This window comes from Carica papaya, chromosome 1 (genome assembly GCF_054855325.1).
Source record: "Carica papaya isolate Zhongbai chromosome 1, ASM5485532v1, whole genome shotgun sequence".
In the NCBI taxonomy this organism is placed as follows: Eukaryota; Viridiplantae; Streptophyta; class Magnoliopsida; order Brassicales; family Caricaceae; genus Carica; species Carica papaya.
The window spans coordinates 5,955,069-5,966,864 of NC_142309.1; the positions used below are offsets into that span (position 1 = coordinate 5,955,069).

The 11,796-nt window shown below is 45.9% G+C and overlaps 1 protein-coding gene across 1 annotated transcript; it reads left to right on the forward strand.

The window, feature by feature from the left end:
- The first annotated feature begins 1,787 nt into the window (after nt 1–1,787).
- LOC148269118 (uncharacterized) lies at nt 1,788–6,706 on the forward strand. The gene is made up of 2 exons (XM_088216877.1): nt 1,788–5,244; nt 5,685–6,706. Exons 1-2 carry the CDS (start codon nt 3,996–3,998, stop codon nt 6,704–6,706), a joined length of 2,271 nt encoding a protein of 756 aa, XP_088073003.1. The 5' UTR covers nt 1,788–3,995.
- Nucleotides 6,707–11,796: the final 5,090 nt, after the last annotated feature.

Below are 11,796 nucleotides of genomic sequence, written 5' to 3' on the forward strand. Positions count from 1 at the left end.
GTGACAAGGTATGCTGACTCAGTGCCACGCGGGAGGCCACGCTGCCAATCTATGTGCCCGCGATCGGACAACCCGGATGCGTTCCTGCGCGCATGGACGGTCCGAATCCGTTCTCTCCTCAGGCGTGACCATTCGGTCGCGATTAAACGCGATCAACGGCCCATATTATTTCTCTTTTTAAACGCGATCGTACGGTTGACATTAAATCGTGATAGACAGTTCAAATTTATTTCTTCTTTAAATGCGATCGGATGGTTTAGATCAAACGCGATCGGACGGTCTAAATTTAAGGTAGACATACATAAATATCTCGCATCACACCGAACCTAAACCCTAGCTGCCAACCTCCCGCTGAAGAAGAAGAACCAGTCGTTGGAGAAGAGAGTCGATCGCCGTCACGCCGAAGCCACCTCCGACCGCCAAAATGGTAAAAATTCTCCTATCAGCTTGAAATTTAATTTCAAATAACCTCATAGCCAAATCATAGCAAAAGGAATGACAGATGAGACGAAAAATGCGAGCAAAGCTTGGCACCGCCGCCGCGAGCAAAATCCAAAATCGCCTCCGATAAGCCCATTTTCGTTTCCTATTTCGTACGATTTTTTTACCATTGTGTTCACCATTTTTTTTTTCTACAAGTTCATCGAAGAAAAACACTCAGCCACGAAGGTAAGCCGATGGAACTGCCGCACTGAAAAATCTAACCGCTGGTAGATTTTTGGTTTTTTTGACTTTTTTTAGCCAACCGAGGTCCCCTAATGTGTTTTCTCGTAGGGATGTGTATAAAACTGACCAAAACTAGATAAAAATAGCCAAGCCGAGGCAAACAACCGTCGCGGGTAGCGGTGTCGTCATGCTGGAATTTTGAAATTAGCCAGAAAAGATTTTTAATACTGATTTTAGATTTTTTAGAGTATTTTTAAGGTACGTGAAGCGTATTTTAATCTCTGTAAAAAAATTTAAGAAATCTGGGGACCGCCAGTAGGTGCAGCTGAAAGTTCATTGTTTCAAACACCGATTCGAATAAGAATCCCTCACTTTATTACCTGTTATGGAATTGGTTCACGTGCAAGGGGACATCTCTATGAACCGCCATGGATATCAGTAGACAAAAAAAAAGTTGTTATTCTTGATTACTTGAATATGAGATTATGATGTTGTTGAGTTATTGTCTCTATAGGTCGATTTTGAAAATCTCGCAACAGTAAGTATGCAATAAATGATTTTACTTATGATAAATAGATTTACTTACACTAGGAACTTCATTGGTTATTTTTATAATTTTTACCAACTTTTATTTTCTGTATTGATGAGTGGTGTGATATTTTTACTGAGTTAGTGAGCTCATTCATTCATTAACTATTTCAGATCAAGATCCAGATCCCGATCAATAAGGGGATTGTGAATAGTTCATTACCTGATCTCCTTCAAAAGCTACTGAATGTCGTCCTAAGATGCTTAGTTGTTTACTTTTCGTTTATTTGTTTGATTTCGTTTGTTATTTTAGAATGGACATTTCCATATTCCTATTGAATATTTTAAACTATTGTATAAGAAATGTAAACCTTAACTCTATTGTTCTACTTTTGCATTCAATTTATGATTTTATTTGCTTTTAAGTTCCGGACCGTTACAATATAATTTCTATAATTACAAATTAAAATTAAAATATGTAGCACCCGGAAAGGAGGAAAAAAAAAAAAAAAAAAGGGGGGGGAGGGCCACGTCAGCAGCCACGTCAGCAGGCCCGGTCAGCAGTCCCGGCCAACCGGGGCCTGCCACGTGGCAAGACCGCGTCACTCTGAAAGGAGCCACGTTGGCGATCCGCGTGGGTGCGATCCGACGGCCCAGATCAATCGCGCGACCGGACGGCCCAGATTCAATCGCACGGACGGCCCAGATTCAATCAAAAACGAACGACCCAGATTAAAACGAAATGAACGGCTGTGATCAAAAGGCAAGGGGTTATAAATAGAACCCCCACACCAGACCACAAACCCTAGCCGCCTGCCGCTCGCCGGAGAAGACGAACCAGAGGCCGACCGCCGCCACCCGCCGCCGCACCGGGGAAATTTCCGACCGCCGATCGAGGTAAATTTCATACCCCCGACTCGTTTTTCTCCGCTGATTCCTCCTATGGCCAAATTGAGGCCGAAATCCCGGCCAAACGGCCGGAATACGCGGCCGAAACCCAGCGGCGCCGCCGCGCCCCTCTCGGTTTTTTGCCTCCGACGAGGTCCTTCCCGGCCTCCGTTCGATGCAATTTTTATATCACCGTGATCACCATTCTTTTCTCTACAGGTTGACCGAAGCCGAATCACCAAAACACGAACCTCGCCGGAGAGCCGCCGTACCCGAGAGCGCCGCCGCCGGTAAGCTCCGTTTTTCCGTGATTTTTGGCCCCCCGAGGGCCCTAGGGTTGTTTTCTAACAAGTACCAATGCGAGTGTGGCCGAATTCGGCCGAAAACGGCCGAAAACAGCCAACCCGAGGCGACTCGCCGCCGTGCCGGAGTTGCGATTTGGTCCGAAAGGGGCCCTGGGCCTAATTTGGATTTTTTTTGGAACACGTGCAGGTACTGTTAGTGTGTTTCAGTTCCCCGGGAAAAATTCAGGGAAAATTAGGGACGGCCTGCAGGCGCACTGTGAATCGTATTCGGATCCCGAAAACAAGTAAGGACCCCTCACCCTATTTCCTATCACGGTATTAAAGTTCAAAATGATAAAACGGTATTTCTTGAATTAACGCATGTGTGAAATTGCTTAAAGTTGCTAATGGAGCCCGAGTCTAGTGTGATTGATGATTTACTGTTATTTGGCCTGTTTTACAGCTTTAAATGCATTATGGGGTTTGATGTGTTCATTTTATAGTTTCGAATGCATATATTACTGTTTTATTAATTATGGGTTGAATGACTGAAGAACTGATACTGTATGTTGTCTGTTCGGCATGAATTACGATTTGCTTGTTTAAATGTGAATTGATGATGCTTATTGAGGAAAAGGGAAATGAAACATTGTGTAGACTGATAATTGTATGATGGGGTCAGCCTGACTAGATATCCTGGGAGATGGTGGACGGACCGGGTCCGTAGGGAACCCTACCGGGATTGTGGTCTCACATGCCGGACGGGGTATGGAGATCTTATGGTTTTTGCGCCCATACCGGACGGGGTATGGGGACGGCCCGTTTCACCCTCATACCGGACGGGGTATTGAGGTTTATGGTTTTGGCGCCCATACCGGACGGGGTATGGGGACGGCCCTGGAAACTGATTATGAATGTTAAAGGTTAACGGGTAGCGGGACCCCTAGGGACCCCCATGGATACTAGTAGGCTGGTAAATGAGAAAAGGATATGTTGTATAATGATTGAATTACAAAAGCCGTGATAAGTGCTATGTTTTACAGCTTATATTATTCCATGATTGTGATAATGTTATTATTTTTCTTATATTGTTTTCATAAATTCCACCGAGGTAAGTGGATGGTAAAGGTTTTCATGTTAATAAACGAGTTTATTGTAAATTATGCTCCATTGGTCTTTTTGTGTTTTTCTACCCACCTTTACCTCCGTGACGGTGAGATATCGTGATGTTCTTACTGGGCTAGTGTAGCTCACTCCTTATTTAACCATTTCAGATCAGGAAGACATGGTTCCCGAGCCCGTTCCGCAGGAGGACGACGAAGGGGATGCCTAGAGACTCTGTAGTCATACTCATAGTTTTATTTTCGAGTTTCTCTCTTAGTTAGTTTAATCTTTTATATTTTAAGTACGTTTTTGGTTTTTCGTGTAAGGGATGTTAACTGAAATTTTGATCTCGCTTCCGCATTTGATATATTTAAATACTCATTTCATTTTAATATTTCCGGGGACGTTACAGTTGGTATCAGAGCCGCATTTCCTCGGACCCATCCCTTACACTATAGTCCTTTAAAGAAATACTCACCGATTGGTCGTTACTCAACCATTCCTTGTAAATGCAGGTACACAGAAATGAGGAGAGGAAGGCCCCCACTAAACCGAGCGACCCAAGATAATTCGCTTCGGGAGGATTTGGACAGATTATATGAGATGGTGGAAGCTCTCGTAGCTGCCCAACGAAGGCAAGAGGAGAGAAGGGAGTTACCCGGACCTCCTCCGCTAGCGCAGGTTGAGCCCCCGTTACAGCAGGCTGATCCCGAGCCACCCCGGCAGGAGCCTGTTCCTCCACAGTACCACCCGGCACCACAGCCGCGGTACGACCCGGTACCACAGCCACAGTACCAACAGGTACCGCCACAGCACATTCCAGTGCCCCCACCCCATCAGCAGGCGCCACCACAGGGTCCCCCAGTTCACCCTCAGCCGGCCCCAGTCCCTCTACCTCGGGACCCCGCTCCCTCCTTGATCGACCCCGGCTTCATAGAGAGGTACAGGAGACTGAACCCTTCTACTTTTTCAGGGGGATCCTCTTTCGAAGAGGCCCAATACTGGCTGGCGGAGACTGAGAGAGCCTTTGAGACCTTGGGAGTAATTCCTGAGCAGAGGGCTGCCATTGCCTCCTACATGCTGGTAGGGGAAGCAGTACGCTGGTGGGAGCTCAAGCGGGCCACCCTGCCTGTACCAGTTACTTGGGAGCAGTTCCCAGCGGCTTTCCATGCGGAGTATCTCCCTAAACACATCCAACATTTAAAGGAAATGGAATTTGCTCAGTTGGTCCAGGGTAATATGACAGTGTCGGAGTATGCCCGCAAGTTCCTGGAGCTGGGCCGACATGCCCCGGAGACATTGTTGGATGAGGGCCGAAAGGCCAGGAAATTCCAGTGGGGTCTCCGCCCGGCGATCAGACAGCACTTGTTGGTGATGGAGCTCGAGACATATTCGGCAGTCCTGGCAAAGGCGCAGATCATAGAAAAGAGCTTCGACACCCGCCCTCAGCTAACGGGAAGTTCCCGACCTTCAGCCCCGCTCCGCAGGCCAGCGCCTACCATGCCTGTCCAACCCAGTAAGAGACCCAGGCCTGCCGTTCAGGGCCCTCCTCAGGCTATGGGGGCAGCTCGTGGGAAGACCTGCCAGTACTGCGGCAGGGATCATGGGGACCGACCCTGCTACCGCCTCAACAACACCTGTCGCATATGCGGCAGTGCCCAGCACTATGCGAGGGAGTGCCCTAGGAACCAGAATCAAGGGAGGCCTCCAATCCAGGGCAGAGTTTACAACCTTACCCAGAAGGATGCCGATGCAGACCCGGACGTGGTACATGGTATGTATACTATCTCTGGCCACATTGCTCATATTTTGTTTGATACTGGTGCATCACATTCTTTTATTTCACATGTTCTTGCTTCCAAAATTTGTGTATCACCTGATAGACTTGATTCATTATTGTTTGTATCTACCGCTGGGGGGGAGACATTACTAGGAGAGGTTGTCTACAGGGCATGTGCCGTGGAGATAGCAGATAAGAAATTGAGGGTAGACCTGATAGGGTTAGACACAGGGGATTTTGATGTAATCCTAGGAATGGATTGGCTGGCGGCGTATCACGCCACCATAGACTGCTTTAATAAAAAGATTGTATTTAATCCTCCCAACGAGGAGCCATTTACAAGTTAATAAAATTATTCGGTACTGATTCTCCCTAATGACAAATTCTTTTCTTCTTAATTCCCAGTGCGTTGATATTGTATTTTCCCTAACTAGGTAAACCCAAGAAGGAAGTTTGTATCCAAGAGATTCCAGTAGTCCGAGACTTTCCAGACGTATTTCCGGATGAACTGCCCGGTCTACCAGGGGACAGAGAGGTCGAGTTCACCATAGACTTACAGCCAGGAACCCAACCCATCTCGGTAGCTCCTTACCGAATGAGCCGCATCGAGATGGAAGAGCTAAGGAAACAAATCACTGAGCTACAAAACAGTGGCTTCATTAGACACAGCATTTCCCCATGGGGTGCCGGGGTTACTTTTGCAAAGAAAGGAGATGGAACGTTGAGACTGTGTATTGATTATAGAAGGATAAACAAGGTAACAATTAAAAACAAGTACCCTCTCCCCCGGATTGATGACCTTTTCGATCAGTTGCAGGGTGCACAGGTCTTTTCTAAAATAGATCTACGATCAGGTTACCATCAGGTGAAAGTGAGAGCTGAAGACATCCCCAAGACGGCATTCCGAACCAGGTACGGACACTATGAGTTCCTGGTTATGCCGTTTGGGCTAACCAACGCCCCGGCCATCTTTATGGATCTAATGAACAGAATCTTCAGAGAGTTTTTGGATAAATTTGTCATCGTGTTCATCGATGATATCTTAGTCTACTCAAAAAGTAGAGAAGAACATGCTCATCATCTTGCCCAAGTCCTCCAGGTACTCAGGGAAAAGAAGTTGTATGCAAAGTTGAGCAAGTGTGGATTTTGGCTCGAGCAAACCGCCTTCCTAGGACATGTTATATCGAAGGAAGGGGTGTCGGTGAACCCCGAAAAGGTTGAAGCGGTACTTGGTTGGGAAAGGCTGACAACAGTTAAGGAAATTCGCAGTTTCCTAGGGATGGCGGGTTATTACCGCCGGTTTGTCGAAGGGTTCTCCAGTCTAGCGGCCCCTCTAACCCGACTCACAAAGAAGAATGCAAAGTTTGATTGGAATGAGAACTGCGAAAGGAGTTTTTCAGAATTGAAGAAGCGACTGACTACTGCACCCGTGCTGGCTCTACCGAGTGGATCATGAGGGTATACAGTTTATAGTGATGCCTCCTATCTGGGCCTGGGTTGTGTCCTGATGCAGCATGGAAAGGTTATAGCATATGGGTCTAGACAGCTAAAGAATCATGAGAAGAACTATCCTACCCATGACTTGGAGCTTGCCGCAATCATACACGCCTTGAAAATCTGGCGCCATTATTTGTATGGAGAGACCTTTCAGATCTACACCGATCATAAGAGCTTGAAGCACATCTTCACTCAGAAGGATCTCAACATGCGTCAGAGAAGGTGGATGGAACTCCTCAAGGACTATGATTGTGACATCCTATACCATCCAGGTAAGGGCAACGTAGTAGCCGATGCCCTCAGTAGGAAGAGTGCAGGCACCCTAGCCCATCTGATGGTTTCGGAATGCAGGTCCATTGGGGCTACGCAGCAGGTTCGACTGCAAGATCTGAAGAGGGCCACATGTTTGAGCCACCTAGCAGTCCAACCCGAGTTAATCCAAAGAATAAAGGAAGCCCAGTCAATCGACCCCGCCCTAGTAAACCGCAAGAAGGATGCAGAACAGGGAGTGAACTCAGAATTTCAGATCTCTGCCGACGGATTGATTCGTTTCAAGGACAGAATGTGTGTTCCGGACGACAATGAATTAAAAAGAGACATCATGACAGAGTCCCATAGTTCAAGGTTCGCCATGCATCCAGGAAGTACAAAAATGTACCAAACTATGCGACCCCGATTCTGGTGGAATGGGATGAAGAGAGATATAGCCGACTTTGTATCTAAGTGCTTGGTATGTCAGCAGGTCAAGGCAGAACATCAACGCCCAGGGGGGTTGCTTCAGCCTTTACCGATTCCAGAATAGAAGTGGGAACACATCACCATGGACTTCGTATCGGGACTACCCAAGGCACGATCGGGACACGATGCCATATGGGTAATTGTTGACCGACTCACTAAGTCTTCCCACTTCCTGGCCATCAGAATGACTGATTCGTTGGACAAGTTGGCAAGAATGTATGTCCGGGAAATAGTCAGACTGCATGGGGTCCCAGTAACAGTGGTGTCCGACAGGGATCCCAGATTCACTTCTCGGTTCTGGAATAGTTTCCAGCAAGCTATGGGAACAAAGCTGTCCCTTAGTACTGCCTTCCACCCCCAAACCGATGGACAATCAGAGAGGACAATCCGTACGCTGGAGGATATGCTCCGAGTTTGTGTCCTTGACTCCGAAGGCCATTGGGACGACCATCTACCCCTGATAGAGTTTGCCTACAACAACAGTTACCAAGCAAGCATCGGCATGGCCCCATACGAGGCGCTATACGGGCGTCCGTGCAGGTCACCGATTTGTTGGGAGGAAGTGGGCGATAGAAGATTGTTTGGCCCGGATTTGGTGGAAGAAACCACGTCCAAGATAGTTAAGATCAAGAAGAACATCCAGACAGCTCAGAGTAGGCAGAAGAGCTATGCTGATACCCGGAGGAGAGACCTGGCCTTTGAGAAAGGTGACCGGGTGTTTCTTAAAGTCACCCCCTTCAAGGGAATTAGTAGGTTCGGCAGAAGGGGAAAATTAAACCCCAGATACATTGGACCCTTTGAAATCTTAGACAAGATTGGTACCACTGCCTACAGACTTGCACTGCCCCCTGAGCTCTCCCGGGTTCACAATGTGTTTCATGTATCTATGCTGCGCAAGTACAATCCGGACCCTTCTCATGTCGTGGCTCATGAACCGCTTTCACTCCGAGAGGACTTGTCTTATGAAGAAGTACCGGTCAGTATCACGGACCGAGAAAGCAGAATACTCCGTAACCGGGAAATATCATTTGTAAAAGTCTTGTGGCAGAACCACACGCCTAGGGAGGCGACTTGGGAGCTGGAATCAGAATTTAGGGCCCAATATCCTCATCTGTTTGATCAAGAGTAATGAGGCAAATTTGGGGACCAAATTTCTTTATGGGGGGGAGAGTTGTAGCACCCGGAAAGGAGGAAAAAAAAAAAAAGGGGCCACGTCAGCAGCCACGTCAGCAGGCCCGGTCAGCAGTCCCGGCCAACCGGGGCCTGCCACGTGGCAAGACCGCGTCACTCCGAAAGGAGCCACGTTGGCGATCCGCGTGGGTGCGATCCAACGGCCCAGATCAATCGCGCGACCGGACGGCCCAGATTCAATCGCACGGACGGCCCAGATTCAATCAAAAACGAACGGCCCAGATTAAAACGAAATGAACGGCTGTGATCAAAAGGCAAGGGGTTATAAATAGAACCCCCACACCAGACCACAAACCCTAGCCGCCTGCCGCTCGCCGGAGAAGACGAACCAGAGGCCGACCGCCGCCACCCGCCGCCGCACCGGGGAAATTTTCGACCGCCGATCGAGGTAAATTTCATACCCCCGACTTATTTTTCTCCGCTGATTCCTCCTATGGCCAAATTGAGGCCGAAATCCTGGCCAAACGGCCGGAATACGCGGCCGAAACCCAGCGGCGCCGCCGCGCCCCTCTCGGTTTTTTGCCTCCGACGAGGTCCTTCCCGGCCTCCGTTCGATGCAATTTTTATATCACCGTGATCACCATTCTTTTCTCTACAGGTTGACCGAAGCCGAATCACCAAAACACGAACCTCGCCGGAGAGCCGCCGTACCCGAGAGCGCCGCCGCCGGTAAGCTCCGTTTTTCCGTGATTTTTGGCCCCCCGAGGGCCCTAGGGTTGTTTTCTAACAAGTACCAATGCGAGTGTGGCCGAATTCGGCCGAAAACGGCCGAAAACAGCCAACCCGAGGCGACTCGCCGCCGTGCCGGAGTTGCGATTTGGTCCGAAAGGGGCCCTGGGCCTAATTTGGATTTTTTTTGGAACACGTGCAGGTACTGTTAGTGTGTTTCAGTTCCCCGGGAAAAATTCAGGGAAAATTAGGGACGGCCTGCAGGCGCACTGTGAATCGTATTCGGATCCCGAAAACAAGTAAGGACCCCTCACCCTATTTCCTATCACGGTATTAAAGTTCAAAATGATAAAACGGTATTTCTTGAATTAACGCATGTGTGAAATTGCTTAAAGTTGCTAATGGAGCCCGAGTCTAGTGTGATTGATGATTTACTGTTATTTGGCCTGTTTTACAGCTTTAAATGCATTATGGGGTTTGATGTGTTCATTTTATAGTTTCGAATGCATATATTACTGTTTTATTAATTATGGGTTGAATGACTGAAGAACTGATACTGTATGTTGTCTGTTCGGCATGAATTACGATTTGCTTGTTTAAATGTGAATTGATGATGCTTATTGAGGAAAAGGGAAATGAAACATTGTGTAGACTGATAATTGTATGATGGGGTCAGCCTGACTAGATATCCTGGGAGATGGTGGACGGACCGGGTCCGTAGGGAACCCTACCGGGATTGTGGTCTCACATGCCGGACGGGGTATGGAGATCTTATGGTTTTTGCGCCCATACCGGACGGGGTATGGGGACGGCCCGTTTCACCCTCATACCGGACGGGGTATTGAGGTTTATGGTTTTGGCGCCCATACCGGACGGGGTATGGGGACGGCCCTGGAAACTGATTATGAATGTTAAAGGTTAACGGGTAGCGGGACCCCTAGGGACCCCCATGGATACTAGTAGGCTGGTAAATGAGAAAAGGATATGTTGTATAATGATTGAATTACAAAAGCCGTGATAAGTGCTATGTTTTACAGCTTATATTATTCCATGATTGTGATAATGTTATTATTTTTCTTATATTGTTTTCATAAATTCCACCGAGGTAAGTGGATGGTAAAGGTTTTCATGTTAATAAACGAGTTTATTGTAAATTATGCTCCATTGGTCTTTTTGTGTTTTTCTACCCACCTTTACCTCCGTGACGGTGAGATATCGTGATGTTCTTACTGGGCTAGTGTAGCTCACTCCTTATTTAACCATTTCAGATCAGGAAGACATGGTTCCCGAGCCCGTTCCGCAGGAGGACGACGAAGGGGATGCCTAGAGACTCTGTAGTCATACTCATAGTTTTATTTTCGAGTTTCTCTCTTAGTTAGTTTAATCTTTTATATTTTAAGTACGTTTTTGGTTTTTCGTGTAAGGGATGTTAACTGAAATTTTGATCTCGCTTCCGCATTTGATATATTTAAATACTCATTTCATTTTAATATTTCCGGGGACGTTACAAAATATATAGACAACAATGTTTTAAAAAATGAATTATAAAAAAATTATTATTTTGCAGCATGTCTCTCTCTTTATCTCATATTTCACAACAATTTTTATTTGAGCATGTTTTATTTTGAAGTACATTTAAAATGGAGATAAATTAATAATTTTTAATCTATAGATAGAAAACATACAATTCATTATGCATAATTGATGCAAACAAGACTAAAAATACTCAAAATACTCAAAGAACATCATAATGTGACTTGGAGCAATTTTCAAATGATGTAAACACAAATACAGTTCCAAACCTGGAAAGTTTTAGCGGACCAGTAACAAGATCAAATGCAAAGAAGCTTAAAGAGTTGCTCCAAATTTTTACTCAAAAACATGTGGATGATGGGCTGGCTAATTGTGAAAAGTTCAAATATGAGCTTTTTGAACAGTCCAAATTCGTAACTTTAATTGGATTTAAGTGATTTGGGATAATTTGAGCTTGTTTGAGTCTTATTGATAATGGATGAATAAGCCTTGTGTATGGATTGGATTAGTTGAGTTGTTTTAAGTATTTTAGATTGTTTTATTTTAATTTGAGTTAATTAAACCCATATAGTTAAGTATAACTCATTTTGTGCTTAAGTCTTGTCTTAGTGTTATTACAAGAATGAGTCCATAACTATATGGTGGCACAAACAATTAGTGGTGTTGGTTAATAAGATTGGAGTTACAAGGAGTTACATAACAATTACATGCCTATAATTAGCCTAGTTATTGTTAGAGTTACAATTGTAATTACCACATAATTAACCTAGTTATTGTGGGAGTTACAATTGTAGTTATTGTATTGTAACTTATCATTGATTTCTTTGGCTATAAATACTAAAGAAACTCTTATTTATATATATCAAGAGTTGTAATTAAATATTTCAGAATTGACTTGAGAGCGTTTTGACTTTCTTT